Below are 19,791 nucleotides of genomic sequence, written 5' to 3'. Positions count from 1 at the left end.
CTCCCGCCTCCCCACCTGACCCTGGCGCCCTACGCGCACGTGGAAAACTGTTGTTGCTGCTCGGCCTGTGCGTCACTTCCGGCCCCCACCCCCGAAAGGGCTGTACTGAAGCCGGCAGAAGCGGAAGTGAGTCGAGGGTTGCACCGTCTTTCCGTTCCGCCCAGCCTGGCGCAGGCGCGGTGGCTCCGGCGGCCTGCATCTGCGGCTCCGCCTCAGCGAGGAAGGCCCGCCTGTACCCGTCGGCGGCCCGGGTCTCTTGTGGCCTCGCCGCAGCGATGCCCCGCTATTGCGCAGCGATTTGCTGTAAGAACCGCCGGGGACGAAACAGTAAAGACCGGAAGCTGAGTTTTTACCCGTAAGTTTTCCCTAACGCAGAAGCGTCAGCTTGCCTTTGGGTCGCAGTCCTGTGGCGTATGGGGTTGGGGTTTGGCGTATCTCCTGTCAGCTCTATAAATTCGTCCTTGGTTCTGCGGCCGTGTTCGGCCCCTCCGCGGGAGGAGGGCGCGAAGGCTCGAGTTCAGTTTACCTGGAAATGTTCTGACATTTCTAGGGAGGTCGCTAGGCGTGTGGCGAGGCGTTGGGGCCTGTTGGAGTGTTCATAGGGCGCCTAAAGCAGTCACGTTTGCGCGATGCTCCGTGGTTTTCAGAGCTGTTTCCCCACCTCCCCGGAACTCATCTCATTGACGACCTTAACCACCACTTCAGGTGCATCAAACGTGCCAAGTGGGAAGGTTCACTTAAAGTTAACTTACACTTCCAGTGAGTTAGGTCGCATAGTTGTTATTTAATTCCACTTTCTCCAGACGAAACTGAGGCCTTTGAGAAAGGTTAGGTAAGTGGGTAAGTGACCTTGAAAATTTTGTGGCAGAGCCAGAATTATAACCTACCTCCTGCTCAGGGCTCTAGATACTCTCCATTCGTTCAGAGAGCAGGGTAAGTCAGAGCTAACAGGTTTTTCCCGCTCTCCCCACGTAGAGCGTTACTCTGAAACCTTTCCTAAGCGAGGAAGCATTTTTTTTTTTTTTTTCGTAAAAGCGAAAATCTTGGTCGGGCATCAGTACCTGTTAGACCTAACTTTCCTAAAAGTGAAGTGGCAGAAAGCGAACTTTGGAGAAGTGAGGAATACCTGTATTCCAAATTACTGCAGCCACGAAATATTTTCGTGGAACCCGAGAACTACCCATTTTTATTTGGAAGAATAGTGAAGCAGTATTGTGTAATAAGTAAGAGGCCAGACTTTCGTTCAAATACTGGCTCCACTACTTTGTAGCTGAATAACCTTCCGTAAATTATTTAACCCTTCTAGCTAAGACCTCCCATATGTAAAGTGGAGACACTAGTAATACCTAATTCACACGTAGTGTGTAAAGACATAAAACGGCGTTTGGCACTCATAACGTGCTTAGTGTTTATGAAAGTCAACGTATTTAGGATATTCTATTTCCTTTATTTCTTGTATTTAAAAATAATTAATTTAGCCCTAACCTGGTTGTCTTTAACTTTCTTTGAATTTTCACTAGCTATTTTGTGAAGCTTATTTGACTTTAGACCTAAAGTTTTCTGTTCACTAATGACTCAGCTGCTTTCCATTATCTTAACTAATGAAGAAAACTGATAACTCCAAATAATTCACACCATGTGGCAATATTTCCAGGGTTATCTTCCTCGAAGCCCTTCCACAAGTTGCAAAGAGATATTTTAGGGGGAGAAATATATGCTAGTATATTAATGGCTCTGGCTCTGAGGAGGTTTGTAGCAAAGGATCATGTTGAGCTTGATTTAACCCCATATTTTCCATATTTCCTTGGCCTTGGATTTGGGGGCGTCATAACCTCAGACTAAAAATTCTTTAATCTTTGTGGACTGCGTATTTACTATTTTTAAGGAGTGAAAAATAATAATGCCAGAGGAAGTCAATTATAAAGAATTTTTTCCTCAAAATGAATTTACTGAAAGTGGAGTTTTTAAATGAGTTTTTGAAATTTCATGTGTAATCAGCAAACTAAAAATTGAATTAGTTTTATTCCCCTAATAGCACCAAACTTGAAGAATTGAATTTTCTCATACTAACACTATAGCAAGCTGCAAAATAAATTTATACTAATTAGAAAATTCAGTGAATATATACATATGGTGACCAGTTTATACCAGTGATTATTTTATGTTTTGAGGAGAATTAATAAGACAGAGACACAAAATTACCAGTCAAACAAACTGAACCAATGTAGAGATACTAAGTTGTTCCAGAAACATATTCTAGGAGAGTTCCTAGAGATTTACCTGTTAAGAAAGCATTGCAATACAATTACCAATAAAGACATTCACAAAGTGTATTTTTTAATTGTTTGATAACTTAGCATATAGGTACAATAGAAATAATTTACAAAAGGCATCCGTATACATGAAATTACATTAAAAAATTTTTTTTGTAAAAGGCATATTCTCATTTTAGCTATAACAGCAAAGGTATAAACTTATCTGTGGATAGCAGAGTTACAAGTCCTCTGAAAAGAAAATTCTTTTTGCCATTAAATGCCTTTTCTCGTTAGACCTATCATACTTATAACCTAAGTCATTGATACATGTAAGGTTAAAAAATTTTCACACCATGTATGAATATTATATCTATGGTAAAAACTTCCAAAGGCAGATAATCTGAGTTTTCCACAGAAGGATATCAGGGTTAAAAATTATTTCCTACAAAGTACCCAGACTCTTTTCGTCTAGCATCTTACAAAGTTATCAATATTTATTTTTAAAAATCGTGCTACTACGAAGCATAAATGGTTGTGACTGGGAGGAATGTGTAACAGCTGCTTTTTGTATGAGATCCTTCTATGTTACTGTTTTCTATAAGTAGGAAATTATTATTTTTTATTTTTTATTTTTTTTGCTGTACGCGGGCCTCTCACTGTTGTGGCCTCTCCCATTGCGGAGCACAGGCTCCGGACGCGCAGGCTCAGCGTCCATGGCTCACGGGCCCAGCCGCTCTGCGGCATGTGGGATTTTCCCAGACCGGGGCACAAACCCGTGTCCCCTGCATCGGCAGGCAGACTCTCAACCACTGCGCCTCCAGGGAAGCCCTAGTAGGAAATTATGATGTAGTATGTGTCTTGGACTGTGTTCTTGTAAAATCTTCAAAAGAAGTATAAATCACTGTTGTTTAATTCAGTTTAACTCAAACCTGATTAGACTGGTAGAATAAAGTTTTCTGTCAAATTCTCCCATTAGTCCAGTTTTACCCATAAAACACATTGTAGTACGTTAGAGCCAACTCTAAAAATCCAGGTTACTCAGTACAGGAAGAACACGTATAAAGAGCTGTTTTACCTTTCTCTATCTTTTCTGTTTGTTTCATATTATAAGATATCTGAGTCTGTCCTTTAACACGTTTAGTTCTTGTGTCAATTTCTCTTTCAGAACTTGAATACTTGAATTTTAGAGTTCCTAATCTACCAGCTATAGAAGACTAGAAATATTGGACTAAATTACAAATGGGTAGAATTGAGGCTGATTCCAGTAAAGAGAATGGAGGATTAGAAGTTTTATAAGATTGAGTATTCATTTTATGTCAGCTAAACCATTTGTTTGAATTAACGTCTCTGTATTTAAATTTTTTTTTTTTTTTTTTGCGGTACGCGGGCCTCTCACTTGTTGTGGCCTCTCCCGTTGCGGAGCACAGGCTCCGGACGCGCAGGCTCAGTGGCCATGGCTCACAGGCCCAGCCACTCCACAGCATGTGGGATCCTCCTGGACCAGGGCACGAACCCGTGTCCCCTGCATTGGCAGGTGGACTCTCAACCACTGCGCCACCAGGGAAGCCCATGTATTTTTAAAATATTAATGTAAGAGCCTGAAGTTTAATACTTCTTGAATTATAGACAAGAAACCGTTTGACTTGTTATATTACTGTGAAATATATTTGAATAAGACTTTGTAGTTACAAAGCTCTTCACTAGTTCTAGGCAAACTACACAACAGAATGAAAAAGAAATGTAATCCATAGCAAATATGAATAGATTTTATCCTTTGTAGTAACATAGGTTTTACTTGAAGGGACTCTGAGTTATGTTTTACAAGCCACTCTTCTCAGACAAAAGCTTTGGCTACACATCTCATATCTTAGTCCTCTTTGCTGCAGAGATGATACGGTAGTAGTTGTCATGAAGATGCTATTGTATGGTAGGAGTGGTTGTCTTGCTTTTGTGGCACTTGACCCATAGGTTACCTATATGTGCAGGCCTGGAATCTGGCAAAATTGTTAAAATATAGCAAAGTTTTCCTTTTTTTACTTTCAGGTTTCCTCTACATGACAAAGAAAGACTTGAAAAATGGTTAAAGAACATGAAGCGAGATTCATGGGTTCCCAGTAAATACCAGTTCCTGTGTAGTGACCATTTTACTCCTGACTCTCTTGACATCAGATGGGGTATTCGCTATTTGAAACAAACTGCAATTCCAACAATATTTTCTTTGCCTGAAGAGAATCAGGTATTGGAGGCAGGGAGTAGGGGAGAAGGGGATAATGCTGAGCATGGTGGCAGATTGCAGGGTGGCAGGTAATCAGGTAGAGGGGATGAGAGGGAAAGATAACTGCTGGGAAAACACATATTTGAGAAAAAGAAAAACTAATTTGTGCTTTTACTGAAAGTATAATAATTTTTTAAAGATTTAAACCATTTTGAAGCATAGCTTCAGAGGAGCCAAGGATAACACATACATAAATTATCAGGTTAAGTTATTAATGTAAATTAATGATCTAGATTTTTTACTGGTCTTGTGAGTGATCTGAGATTTTTTTCCATTATATTGATATATTGATTATGCATAACGTTTTTTAAAAAAATGCTTTCAAGTATATTTTGAGCTGTTATATACTGAAAACATTTTTTTAACTGAATACATTTGCTTGGCCAGTATACTGCTCATAGTTGTACTGAAATAGTCAGCACTAACTAATAAGGGAATAAGCCTAGTAAGGACATCTTTATTAGAATTTGAAAATATTATTTTATAGGAGAAAGACCCTTCCAAAAAAAAATCTCAGAAGAAAAAATTGAAAGATGAGAAAGAAGTATGCCTAAAAGCCAAGTCAGAAGAGTCATTTTCATCAAATGAGCCAAAGAAGAATACAGTTGACACAGATGTGCCCCCTGAACATGCAGAATTACTTGATTCATCTGCCTTGGTAAAGCCACCAGATCCAAAACCAGGAAGTTTACAAAATAATGTATTAACTCTTAATCTGCTTAAACAAGATACCAGAAAATCAGAACCTACCTTGGAAACATCAGTTTATCAAGACATAGGTATAGGTGGTTTTCACACATCTTTTGAGAATCTAAATTCTACAACTGTTACTTTGACAACTTCAAATTCAGAAGGTATTCAGCAGTCTCTGGAAGCCCAAGAAGTGCTTGAAATAACTACCAATCATCTTGCTAACCCACACTTTACAAATAATTCTGTGGAAATTAAGTCACAGGAAAATCCATTCTTGTTCAGCACAATTACTCAAAGAGTTAAAGAATTAAACACAAATAAAGAATCTGTTATTGCCATTTTTGTACCTACAGAAAATTCCAAAACTACAATTAATTCTTTTATACCTGCCCCCAAAGAAAAGGTGGAAATGGAAGAAGACATAGATGTTGAAGACTCATATAAGGATATAGACAATGAGATGGAAGTTTTACAGATTGAGCATTCTTACTGCAGACAAGATGTAAGTAAGGAACATCTTTGGCAGAAAGTCTCTAAACTACATTCAAAGATAACTCTCCTTGAGTTACAAGAACAACAAACTCTAGGAAGATTGAAGTCTTTGGAAGCTCTTATAAGGCAGCTAAAACAGGAAAACCGGCTATCTGAAGAAAATGTCAAGATTATAGAAAACCATTTCACAACGTATGAAGTTACTATGATATAGGTTAAAGAGGTTTTAAAGCTGTGACTTTTATGTAAGCTTTCTGTTTGCCAAACCAAATTATATGTAAAATGAACTTTTTCCTGTGTAGAGTTCTTATCTTAATGAAGCTAAGCAAGTGCTCTAATGTTATGAACTGCGTCCTGTTCTTATAATGCTCATTTTTTAGAAAAACTAGAGAGTTGTTGGGTAGAAGAAGTTTCATTACTTTTTAATTTTCCAAATTTGAAGTTAAAATGTAGTGAATAAATATGGTTAAGTCGTAAAATGAGAGAACACAGATATGGTAAACAAGAGCCCAGAATAGAAATCAGGCTCAGGGATCAGTCTTGGTTCTACCATTGACATGTGACTTGGACAAGTTACTTAGCAAGATTCTCAGTCTCTAATCTGTAAAAAGAGGGCACTTAACTAGATCTCTAACATAGTCTGTTTCTTTATAGTTTCTTCCCTTTCTAGTTAGATACTTTTAATAGAACAAGTTTTCTATATGATAATCTTATACTCACATAAAACTAGATGCTGGCTAGCATTTGATATTATTAACTGTTGGATTCTTCTCAATATTTATTAAATTATGTGTTGCTTGGCCTTTGGGCTATAGTTTTCTGTGTTATAAAGGGAAATACTCCAGTTACAATTTTATTCCAATTGAACTAAAACAAGGAATCAACCATTAGCCCAGTTCTTAGGAGAGGTACTTTAAACTTGAAAGAATATGTACCTTATATGTGGCAGACTATCATAATACACAGTCATTTAAGCTTCTTGACACCTTGTATTTAAGGTTATATTTATAAACCAAAAATTTCAATGAGGTTAATTATTTTAATACTTTTTAAAAATTATGTTTTTATCTATTTAATATGTATAACTTTTTAAAATGTGTGCATATGTTGTTTTAAAATTCCAGAATGATAGAGTAATATTTAATGTTAAACCTTCCCACTTATATGTATTTTAGTAAAAGAAATTATAGATAGGTGGTGATGACGTTGGAGAGACAAGTAGGAAAGAGAAATAATGGTGATAGAAATAAAATGAAACGTAAAAGCGGAGACATAGTCATAGCAATACAAATGTGAAAAATAGATGATCCCTTAGAATTGGCAGTTAATATAATTAAATATGTTAATCTTTATGGTGTTAAGCAAATTCCTGTCAGCCTGATTCTTAGTTTTCTGTTATATAAAAAATACTGTTACCTATTTTGAAGGATGGTTTTTTGAATTCTGTAAGGTAGTAAATGTGTTTTTGGTGCCAGAAAATAGGAGGTGCTCAATAAATATTAGTTGACTACACAGCAAATAGTATACTGATTGTTTTGTAAATGGATGATTATTTGGGGCCATATGTCACTTAGTTTTTTTAGGCTAATAAAATTAATTAGTATTATATTAATGTGTGTCAGCTAATTATCAAAAGTTGATTAGCAGTGTCCTTATTGTGTGACTATGGGGCAAAAATCCTTAATTTTTGCATAAATTATGTGTATATAATTAGTAAAGTTGATGTGATGTTATTTTTAAGTTGCATTTTGCTGGTATTTAAAATAAATAATATCGATGTAAATAGCCTTTTTAAGTCATTATAAAATATGTTGTACATTGTAGTTATTTTCTATTTAAAGTTATAGTTTACTCAGGAATAATTTAAACTAGTTGTGTTTCTTTAAACTACTAAATTATAAGTATTTAAGATACTTTCTTGGCTTTTCTATATTCAGTTCAGAATGTTCCCTCTAACTCAGTTAACCAATAAATTTTATTTGGGGGTTCTGACCAACTTTATTTCTTACTTACATTCTTATAGGAGCCTCTTAACTAGTAGTACCTATATTTTCAATCTCCTGCTTCCTTATTTTCCGGGACTCTGCTATCAGCTTTTTACCTAAACTATAGATATAGCTGTATCACCTGCACACCACCTAACTTTCCTAGCTCAGAAATATGTAATCACTCTTTAATACCTACAGAGTAAAGCAGAGCTTGTTACTCTCATGTATGTGATCCTCTCTGATTCTGTTCATCCTGTGTTCTAGCCAGACTGGACTTCTTAGCATTTCTCAAACATGCTAGACAGGTACTTGTTTTTGTGTCTTCTTATTTTATTCTCTAAATTCAACCAGTCTGTTAAAATTGTATTTCGATTTTGTTGGAATGTCATCCCTTCTTACCAGTCAAAATTGTTTTTTCTTTGTTCCTACAGGGCTTTGTCTTATAACACTGAGCTTTGTTTTATAACACCGTAACAGTGTTTACACTGTTTGTACATCATGATGTTATCCATGGCTTTCTCTTCGACTGGACTGTATGCTTTTTGAAAGCAGAATTTTTATTCACTTCTGTTTCTTTGACAATGTAATATTAACTCAATAAATGTTTGGATGAATATTTTGAATTTGCCTACTTAGAATTTCTTGGTTCTGGTCACCTAAAATCAAGAACCTTCTTAACAAATATATCCTTGATACCTTGAGAATGATTAGGGAAGGATATAGATCTTCATATAATCTTTAAAACATTCCATGTTTCCAATGGACAGTACCATTTACCAGTTATCTGCTATGCCACCTATTAACTGATTTTTGTTGTAGAAGGCTATCCCCACCACAGACTATTTCCTACTTTCTATCTGATAGTTAAAAAGGAAATATGTCTAAGGAAGCTGTTTATGCCTACATGTCAGGGAGATTGGTAAGTCAAATTTAGAAAGACTGCATCATATAAATAATATGTGATGTTGATCTAAACATCAAGCAGGTTTTGGCAAGGGGCAGTGGTGGTTTTTTGTTTTCTGGCTATGCATTTCAAAAATTTTGACGTCTTAAGGATGCTTATACATAAGGCATGCATACCACTTTGTTCTTGGTTTGTAAATTAACTTTTATAAACTTTCTTTTTTGTACATAAACAAAACCAATTTTCTTAAGGCTACCTTTGTATTCTTTCCTGTACCTTTTGAGCTTTGAACTTTGACCTCTGCAGCAATAAAGCAGCACTTCTGTGACACACACAAGGTCATTTTTTTTAAGAAAAAGAATGCACAGTTGTTACATTTTTAAGTGCTGCATTCAAAAGATAGTTACTCAGAATTCTCTAGTTTGAATAAATTCTTGCAAAGTATCCCTACTGTAATTTGTGATATGATGCTGTGCCCTAAAGTGTACTTTCTTTACTAATAGACAATTTATTATGGCACGTCAGCACGATTCGTTTAGATAATACATCACTACATTCTGTTAATCAATCATTAGGTGTGACTGAATTTCTTTTGCAGTTATTAAAAAAAATCTCAACTGTATAAATATGCAGAAAAAACTTTTTAAAATAAAGAACATCAAGCAGGGAACTTTTCTGCATATTTTCAATCTTGAAAAAAAATCAGCCATGTATTAAGAGTTGGAATATTAATGTGCAGATAAATTTTTCCGTTTCTAACTAAATTGAACAGTTCTGCCAACTAATTTGGTGTTCAAGTACATCTTTCTTTTTTAGATTATGCTATTTTGTATTTTTGTGGGTGAGGTGGGTGGGTAGAAACACTCATTCACAATTGTCAGAGGGAAAAAGCTACAGAGAAGGTTGGGGGGTGGGGGTGGGAGACAAGATGTATCTGTATAAGAGATAAGTTCCTTCAAGGAAGGGTCTTTGTTTCATTTATCATTTTAACCTATTCTCCACCCTCTGGCTTTTTGGGTACTTGACCACCTCATCTCCAGTGAACTTTTCCTCCATTCCTCTTCAGCCACCTCATTTCTATGGTCAGTGGTAGACCTTTGTCATCACCAGTACTTGCATCCCATTGAAAAATGTCACCTTCAAGCTCCTCATTCTGACCACCACCTTCTATAGTTCAGCACAGTTACTGGAACAACTCACACTGCAACCAGCCACTCTTCCACAGTCTATCATCCCTGTAGTAGGTTCTATTTTCCAAATAATGGCCACAAAATGTATCTCATCCTGTATTCTCTTCCGCAGTATATGACCTTGTCACTCCCTTATCAAGGGGTGGAGTTTATTTCTCTACCTTGTTTTTTTTAATAAATCTATTTAGTTTTGGCTGTGTTGAGTCTCTGTTGCTGCACATGGGCTTTCTCTAGTTGCGGCAAGCTTCATTGTGGTGTGCAGGCTTCTCATTGCGGTGGCTTCTCTCGTTGCACAGCACGGGCTCTAGGTACACAAGCTTCAATAGTTGCAGCATGCGGGCTCAGTAGTTGTGGCTCTCGGGCTCTAGAACACAGTCTCAGTAGTTGTGGTGCACAGGCTTAGTTGCTTCATGGCATGTGGGATCTTCCCAGACCAGGGCTCGAACCCATGTCCCCTGCATTGGCAGGCGGATTCTTAACCACTGCACCACCAGGGAAGCTCTCTCTACCTTTTTTTAATCTGGAAGAGTGTGTGACTACTTTAATCAGTAGAATACAGTGAAAGTGACACTGCCAGTTCCAGACTCAGCCCTTAATGGGCCTGGCAGCTTTCACATCCTCTTTGGAGCTTTTGCTTTCTCTTGGAATGCCAGGTGCCATGTAAGATGTGTGATTACCCTGAGATCATGCTGGAAAAGCAAAGTCACATGGAGAAACTCTGGAGAATGAGATATCAGACGTGTGAAGAAGCCACCTTGGAAATTGATTCTCCAGCCCCAGCGACTTGAGACTTAAAATGCAGCAAATGCAGCCACCTAGCTAAGCTCTTCCTGAATTCCTTAACCACAAAATTGTAAGCAAAATGTTTCTTTTGGGGTGGATTGTTAGGCAGTGTTTTAGGCTGTGTTTTCCAGAGAAACACGCTGTTCTTCAGGCTGAGATATTCCAAGGTCTGCAGTTGGCAAACTAGGGACCCAGGAGAGCCATTGTGTAGTTCTAGTCCAAGTCTGAAGGCCTAAGAACGAGGAGAGCTGATTGTGTAGTTCTAGTTCTATCTCCAGTTCAATTCTCCCTCACACTGCTCCCTTCCCCTCCTACTACCCCTTCCTCCTCCCCCAAGCTGAGGATCTCATCACATAATTCACTGAAAAAAAAAATATAAACACCTCTATAAACCAAAACAATAGAATATTATACAGTAGTTAACATGAATGAGCTAGATTTACACGCATCAACATGAATAAATACCCAAACTACGTGAAAAAAGGTAAGTTGCAAAAGGTTTGGTAACAGTCTACTACTTAATTAAAATTTTAAAATACACAAAACAGTAATACATGTTGCTTATACTTACATTCCTATGTAAAGGATAAAAACACACCAACTTCAGGATAATGATTACCTCTGAGGAGGCAAGAAGGGGTGACGGTGGAGAGATTTTATGTGTCACTTCTTTAAAAAAATAAGTGAGCTAAATAAAGATGACAAAATGTTATCTATTTAAATAATAGATATAGGTTTGATTTACTATTTAAAATGTTTCAGAATTTAAAATTATATATTTTAGTTGAAATGACAAAAGAGCGTGTTAGGCTTATTAAAGTAACTCTAAAGGTCAACTCTGATTAGATGTCATTCTTATAGCTTTGTTATGATTGCTCTTTGTTTTAAGAACATTTGAGGGGGAGTGGGGATTTACAGTGAAAGACTTGATGATTTGGATTCAGTAAACTTGGGATTGAAGTTAGACACTATGGTAGGCAGAAGAATGCTCCTCTAACTCACTAAAACTCTGAAAAGGGGCAATTTCCCTTTTAATAAGTGGTTGAAGTGGCGTGGAGTGGGGTGGGGGCAGGCGGAGCAGCTAACTGACTTCTTTAGTTCTCTGCAGCAGTAAAATGTGAGCCAAATGAGGATGACATTTTGCATATCATTTTCCTACTTGCTAGCAAATTCTAGTTTCATGTCTCTCCTCTGAGCTTGTAATGACACACTGGCCCACTTCTCTATTCCCAGAGAAAATAAGAACCAGGCAGTACTGGAGAGGATAACATAAAACCTTTACAGGTGTGAGAGTAGGTTTAACTCTAATATGAACTAATCAACTAAATTGTTTTAATATAGATTTAGAGTTATTTCCATCCCCAATTTTGAAATAAATAACCTACATTTAATTAATGTGATATATATTTAATACTTTAATAAAAGAAGCTTTAATATAATAATCTCATTTTACTCAAAGTCTCAGAGAAACCCTAAGGACAGCCCATCATTAATCATCATTAGGTTTTGTTCCAAGGTTCAGGTTTTTAATAGTCTTCTCTATGGCATGTATATAAATAGTATGCAGTGTCTAATTAAATATGGTGACCTATTGTTCTGCATCACTAGTGAACTTAATCACCTCTTCCCTCTCTGTAAATTCTACACCTTCTTGATAATGGAAAAGAAACATTTTCTTGTATTTTATACTAAAGAGAATTCATTCCCTCAAATGGACATCCCTTTTCAGACTCTCCTTCTATGTCTCCCACACTCTAATATGAGCTAATCAACTAAATTGTTTTAATATAAATTTAAAGCTATTTCCATCCCCAATTTTGAAATAAATAACCTAGGTTATTAATATGACATTATACATATTTAATACTTTAATAAAAGAAGCTTTAAAATAATAATCTCGGGCTTCCCTGGTGGCGCAAGTGGTTGGGAGTCCGCCTGCCGATGCAGGGGACACGGGTTCGTGCCCGGGTCTGGGAGGATCCCGCATGCCGCGGAGTGGCTAGGCCCGTGGGCCATGGCCGCTGAGCCTGCGCGTCTGGAGCCTGTGCTCCGCAACGGGAGAGGCCACAACAGTGAGAAGCCTGCGTACCACACATACACACACAAAAAAATAATAATAATAATAATCTCACTTTACTCACAATCTCAGTGTAACCCTAAGAACAACCCATCATTAATCTGTCACCAACACAGTGGTTTTGTTCCAAGGTTCAGGTTTTTAATAGTCTTCTCTATGGCATGTATATAAATAGTATGCAGTGTCTAATTAAATATGGTGACCTATTGTTCTGCATCACTAGTGAACTTAATCACCTGTTCCCTCTCTGTAAATTCTATGCCTTCTAGATAATGGAAGTGAAACATTTTCTTATATTTTCATACTAGAGAGAGTTCATTCCCTCAAATGGACATTCCTTTTCAGACTCCCCGTCTATGTCCCCCCACTTATGCCAAGGGCTCAAGATTGCCCTGGATCCCAGAGTCTTGGGCCATGGTATTGACTATCTCATGTATCTGTGCTGTTTTATTAGTGTTAGCTTTTCCATTCACGACTATCTGTGTTTTGTCTTCTCTTCAGGCGTTGTAATATAGTGTTGTATTTTTGTCAGGTGTAAGGTCATTGAATGACCCTATGTTTAGAAGGACTTGATTACATACATTCAGGTAATGGAAATGTGACGAATATTCACTATCAGAACTGGAACCTACAGATTCTAAAATATATGAGATTTATTTTTTTATTTTATTTATTTATTTTTGGGCCACGCCATGTGGCATGCAGGATCTTAGTTCCCCAGCCAGGGATCGAACCCATGCCTCCTGCTGTGGAAGCGTAGAGTCCTAACCACTGGACTGCCAGGGAATTCCCAGAAATGTATTTTACATGTTCCTATAGATGTCTTTTAAATTAAGAAATTTTAACTTAAATAGTCTAACAAATTAGCAAAATATCTTATGTTGGGTGAACTATTAACATATTCTTCTCTTATTTGAGTTATTTTTAGTAAAATATATTACCTAATGGGATAAAAATATTAAAACTACTTTTTAATTCTCTGATAATCACACAGGAGTGCTATATTAATAAACACATATTTAGATTTTTCTGTATATTTGAAATGTATGCTTTATTTGATATTTAAGAGAAAATATATGATAAATGATTATATTGATTATTATATATTATATATTGATTATAAAGTGGATTTTTCACAATGTGCTGGATTAAGAATGATGTGGATTTTGCCCCCAAAACAACATTCTGCCCTTAAAAATGACTTAAATGTGAGCTTCCCTGGTGGCGCAGTGGTTGAGAGTCCGCCTGCCGATGCAGGGGACACGGGTTCATGCCCCGGTCCGGGAGGATCCCACATGCCGTGGAGTGGCTTGGCCTGTGAGCCATGGCCACTGAGCCTGCGCGTCCGGAGCCTGTGCTCCGCAACGGGTGAGGCCACAACAGTGAGAGGCCCGCGTACCACAAAAAAAAAATGACTTAAATGTGATTTTCATCTTAGACATTAAAATGTATGTCATTTTTCCTTTGAAAGAAGATGTTAAAGAATCTGTTGTTCCTAAATAATCAGTAAATTTGACTGTTTTTAATGGTCACTGATTAGCGTCTTGGTACTATATAACTCAGGTAGTCATGCTTTAACAATGCCAGTATTATATGTACCAACAATCCAGTAAAATCTATAGCAAATATTTCTCAATGATGAATGAATGTATATGTGGATTAAAGGTAAAAATAAAGCCTGGAGAAGTTATGGAGTAAAAATGAAATGGAATTTCATCATGTATTAAGTTCAAAGCAATTTATTCTTTTTGAATCTTTCTATTCCACTTTGTCTTGATAAATATAGCTAAAGAGTAAAAGGAAAGTTCTGAATGGGAGGATATATACTAGGAACAGACAAGGATGGTCAAGAATGAGGAGGTTGTATGGAAATAAAGAGAAAAAGAAGTTGATTTCATCACAAATAAAAAAGTGACAGTAAACTTCAAATAAACAAGTCCAGTGTTATGGGCTAAATTGTGTCCCCTACCCCTGAATTCAGATGTTGAAGCATTAAAAAATAGTACCTTAGACTGGGACTGTATTTGGATATAGGGCCTTTAAAGAGGTGATTTAGTTAAATAAAATGAGGCCATTAGAGTGGGCCCTAATCCAATCTGACCAGAGTCTTTATAAGAAGAGGAAATTTCAACACACAGAAACACCAGGAATTTGAGAGCACAGAAAGACCACGTGAGTTACACAGTGAAAAGGCAGTCTGCTGCAAACGAAGAGGAGAAGCCTCAGAACAAACCAAACCTGCTGATACCTTGGTCATGTCTCCAAAACTGTGAGAAAATAAATTTCTTTTGTTTAAGCCACTCAGTCTCTGGTATTTTATCATGGCAGTCCTAGAAAACTAATACATATAGGAAGTTGGTTATCCAAATAATAGTCATTTTAAAAATTCATAACAAAGGAAATAGTAAAAAAAAAAAATAGTACAAGAAAATCTTCTAGAATCGAACATATATTTCCAGATAGAAAGACCCATCATGTGCTGAAAACAGTGGATGAAAATAGATACACCAAGGCAGATTATTTGTAAAGGTCAGAACTTTAGACACAAAAGGAGGACTTTCAGCAAGAAAGCACATGCAACACAAAAGTTCAAGAATCGAACAGCTTCAAACCCCTGAATGGCTATCCTGGAAGCAAGAAGACAAGAGATCAATGATTTGAAAATTATGAGGGGAAAAAAGAGTTCTAAGATCAAATTCTATATCCAAATTCTCAAAATATTGCCTCCTCTGTACCCTTTCCAAGGACGCTATTGGAAAATATGTCCTAGGGAAATAAGGCCATAAAAGAAAATCAAGAGAATGGTTAGTCTAGAATGATTTAATTTATCATTAAACTGATCAAGAAATTAAAAGTAGGAAAAAGGAAATTCAAGAAAGAAGCAAAGGAAATCCGGAGTTGGTGGTGAAGGGCAGTCCCAACATGACAGCTGGACCACAGATCTAGAGAGCCAACCGTCCAAATTGTAGTAGATCAGATGGCTCAGGGATAGAGTTCTTCAAGAAGATGAACATTGATAGAAAAACTAATGTGTTGAACATCTTCAGAGGAAACTTACATATCTAAGGTAGAATTTAGAGTTGAGTTAATATTAAGTACAGAGAAAACTATCCAGACAGACAAATATTGATGCAAAATGTATAGGAAAGTTCAAGCCATCATATCTTAGTACATAAGTGCATTTACATGGTCAAAATATTGTAAATACAATGTAAACACTGAGAATGGGAAGATGAGGTATGGCGTGGGAGGGATGTGTGTATGTGTGCATGTTTATGCTAAGGCCAGGAACAAGGGGTTGGAAGATGAGGTAATTAAAGAGAGCAAAATCCTCATCGACCATAGTAGGATATCAAAAGACAATGCCTAAATGCAAAAACTTTAAAATGCAAATTAAGTGTGTTATTTTGAGGTAATACACAAAGAATCTGCATGTATCATTGGAAGGGGTTGACTCCAGGGAGCAGGTAATGAAGGACAGCAGTTTTTGTAACAAGACTCATTGAATGCTGACGTTTTAAGCACATGTGTAAGAGATATGGGCTAGCTCCTATTCATCCTTCAGGACTGACCTGTTCATTATTTTATTTAGAAAGCCTTCATTTGCCCTTCCAGATGCCCTTCTTATTTACTCTATCCCTTCTTATTTACTCTATTTGCCGCCTTTACTTACCCTGTCATAATACCTATCATCTAGTATCATCTAGTTTTCATACCCCCAATGTAAGTTTTCATACCCTTAACGTGTGTTTGTTTTACAAGCTTTTTACCTCATTGCCTAGCACAATTCCTAGTACATAATAGGAGCTCCATAAATATTTGTCAAGTGAATAACAGCACCTACTAAACCATATTTCAGGAACTATTTGCTGGGTCTAATTCTGGCTCCACATTGAGACAGCCACCAAATAAATTACCCAATTTGCAGCTCCATGAGTATATTATTGCCCCATTATTCAGGTAGGCTCTGTTAAATTATTGACCTGAATTTTAAATAATGCTACTTTAAATCTTTTATGGCATGCCATAAACAGTACCTAGTAAAGGTGAAGTAGCATTCCTTCTAGACTAGTGTTTTATAACTTGGAGGTCTTTGGGAAGCCTCTAGGAAGGTCACTGGATGCCCTAAAATTTAATGCAAAATTTTGTGTGCAGGAATTTTTCTAGAAAGAGAACCCATAATTTCTGTTAAATTAGGAAAGAGACAAATGATTCCAAAAAATTTAAACAGCACTGGTCAGGGCAGTATTACCTTACATTTCACATTGTGCCATTTTTTAGAGAGGCATAGAGCTCTTTACCTATTTTATTCTCTAAAAACCTTGAAACAGAGATGGGAAAGCTACTATCCTAGATTTGAGTACACAAAAACCACCAATTCAGTTTTGTGATTTTTATTCATCGGGAGTAAAACTAGGACTGAAAAAAAAATTGACCCATATCCAAAAGCAGGCTGGGTAAATTCTACACAAGAATTCTTATGAGTTTTAGACCAGTGTTGTTTCACATTTTATGGAAAATAAATTTTAATGTTCAAATTACTATATAGAATGTCAGAAAATTTATTTCAGATATTAAATAAGTATTATTTTTAATTATTAGAAAATACTGTGTAAGTTCAATTCGCTTGTTTCTTAGTTGCTGGAATATAATTCAAAATGAGAAGCAATGGAGCAGGAGCCAAATTCAGAGCAAGCCTAATCTTTTTTTTTTTTTTTTTTCAGTGCATGGTTTAGGATTTCCATTAATAAAAAGGCATGGTGTTTAAATATTCACAATGGACTAGAACATCATAAATGTGAAATGAGGTTAATTTTATTGAGCTTTCAACCTTGCTTAGTCAAGGTAAAAATGAATTCACTGGGGCCTCCCTGGTGGCGCAGTGGTTGAGAGTCCGCCTGCCGATGCAGGGGATACGGGTTCGTGCCCCGGTCCGGGAGGATCCCATATGCCGCGGAGCGGCTGGGCCCGTGGGCCATGGCCGCTGGGCCTGCGCATCCGGAGCCTGTGCTCCGCAACGGGAGAGGCCACAACAGTGAGAGGCCCGCATACCGCAAAAAAAAAAAAAAAAAAAAAAAAAAAAAAAAAATGAATTCACTGTTATGAGACTAGAACATATCTAAACCAGATGAAAAAGAAGTCAGTTCAATGATGTGGAATTAAACTATGAGAAGAAATGTTTGAGAGAGTGATGAGGGAAGGGCAAAAAGACACCATTCCACTTATTCAAATAATCCCCAGCAAGTCATTAAATAAGGAAGCATGCATCTATTTCTCTTTGGAACATCAAGTAATATGTTAAAGAGATATTTATTTTGCCTTGTTAAAATTTGGTGATTTGGAGATTTGAAACATCCTTCAGCATATCAACTTTCAGTTCACCTGTTTAGTTTCATTAATTTGGGAAGTGATAAAATGCAAAGGGAAATTATGTAGTGAGATATAGGAGAGGCATAGAGGTAGGACTCAGAATACCTGAAAAATCCAGTTTCCTGAGTAATAAAATTCTAGTCTTCTTTGTCAGTAGGCAGAAGCACATTAGTGGAGAAAACCACGGAAATGCATTTCTGAAAAAAAAGTACTGTAAACAAAGCCTTTTAATGAGGGAAAAAAAGACAAAAAGCCAGTCCAAGGCACAATGAGGTAAACCACTCCTTTGTTAGCAACAGCAAAATACTGAAGCTGAAGAGATGCCGCTGCTAATACTAGTGAATGGAGGACCCTGGTTTTAACACATAGTGTTTGTCATGGGAGAAATTGCTTCCAACTTAGACAAAATGGTCCCACACATCTCATCTGTCTTTTGTCTTCATTTTGTTAATCTGGAAAGAACTGAACCAGAACTTCCTGGGGGGTTGGTTGGTCCTGTGTATCACTGAGGAACAGGTTTAAATGCTACCTCTTCAAGAGGTAACAACACACACAGACACACACACACACACGGATGCACACACACAGAGATATTCGTACCAGTCAGTTGTTCACTCTGTCTTTGCAGACTCTATTCATATCATTAATATAACTAAATCATTCTTTGTCACAGTTACCTCCTTATGTATCAGTCTCTGTTTAGACTGCAAGTTCCTAAGAGGTGGGGACCAAAACTTATCTTTGTCAGTGTAGGGGAGAAGAAATCCCTATACCCTCTACCATCCGACATACACGTGGGAGAACTCACTGTGATGGGTAACTCAAAGGTATGGGCAGAACTTGGGGCTTATATGGTTTCTTAACAAGGAAAAGTGACAAGACAAAGGAAAAGGGGTTTAGGTCTTTAGAGACAGCAAACTGTGGGTAGGTGAATATATGGGGCTGGGGGAGGGGACGAATGGCAGATAAAGGCTCTTTAAGTAAGTTTTGTTATGTAGATTCCTCTGGTGCTGATAAGAGTCTGGGGTTGTCTCTGGTGGTTAAGAATCCTCCTTCTTTCCTAGCAGAAAGAAAGAGGACAGACAGTTTTTTATGTATCTGCATCCTCTCAATTGCCTGCAGCTCAAAACAGTCCTTAGTCAAAGTGGTGTATTTTGGGGTATCATACTTTGAGTGCCTTAAGCACCTAGTAACCCCTCAATTAAGTTGCGGAAAAACCTAATAATAAGCTATCTCTAGTGGCGGTATTTGAATGATAGATGATTTTTTTTTACAACAGGATCTTATTAGTCATCCATTTTATACACATCAGTGTACACATGTCAATCCCAATCTCCCAATTCATCCCACCACCACCCTACCCCCGCTTTAACCCCTTGGTGTCCATACGTTTGTTCTCTACATCTGTGTCTCGATTTCTACCCTGAAAACCTGTTCATCTGTACCATTTGTCTAGGTTCCACATATATGCGTTAATATATGATATTTGTTTTTCTCTTTCTGACTTACTTCACTCTGTATGACAGTCTCTAGATTCATCCACGTCTCTACAAATGACCCAATTTTGTTCCTTTTTACGGCTGAGTAATATTCCATTGTATATATGTACCACATCTTCTTTATCCATTCGTCTGTTGATGGGCATTTAGGTTGCTTCCATGACCTGGCTACTGTAAACAGTGCTGCAATGAACATTGGGGTGCATGTATCTTTTTGAATTATGGTTTTCTCTGGGTATATGCCCAGTAGTGGGATTGCTGGGTC

At 37.2% G+C, this 19,791-nt stretch overlaps 1 protein-coding gene across 1 annotated transcript; it reads left to right on the top strand.

Annotated features, from left to right (window-relative positions):
- Positions 1-170: 170 nt before the first annotated feature.
- On the top strand, positions 171-8,326 carry THAP5 (THAP domain containing 5). The gene is made up of 3 exons (XM_082632568.1): positions 171-355; positions 4,299-4,491; positions 5,018-8,326. The coding sequence occupies exons 1-3, from the start codon at positions 276-278 to the stop codon at positions 5,927-5,929; spliced, it is 1,185 nt and encodes a 394-aa protein (XP_082488694.1). The 5' UTR covers positions 171-275; the 3' UTR covers positions 5,930-8,326.
- Positions 8,327-19,791: the final 11,465 nt, after the last annotated feature.

The sequence above is a fragment of the Mesoplodon mirus genome, assembly GCF_964341445.2.
Source record: "Mesoplodon mirus genome assembly, chromosome: 9".
Classification (NCBI taxonomy): Eukaryota; Metazoa; Chordata; class Mammalia; order Artiodactyla; family Ziphiidae; genus Mesoplodon; species Mesoplodon mirus.
Note: the sequence above shows the minus strand (reverse complement) of the source record. Positions and strands in the feature narration are given on the sequence as shown.

What these genes read in the sequence shown, in the direction of transcription:
- THAP5 (XM_082632568.1), top strand. Translation starts at nt 276, where the DNA reads ATGCCCCGCTATTGCGCAGCGATTTGCTGTAAGAACCGCCGGGGACGA. An exon ending in CGGAAGCTGAGTTTTTACCC is followed by an intron (nt 356 to 4,298) that starts GTAAGTTTTCCC and finishes TTTTACTTTCAG; the next exon opens with GTTTCCTCTACATGACAAAG. An exon ending in CTTTGCCTGAAGAGAATCAG is followed by an intron (nt 4,492 to 5,017) that starts GTATTGGAGGCA and finishes ATTATTTTATAG; the next exon opens with GAGAAAGACCCTTCCAAAAA.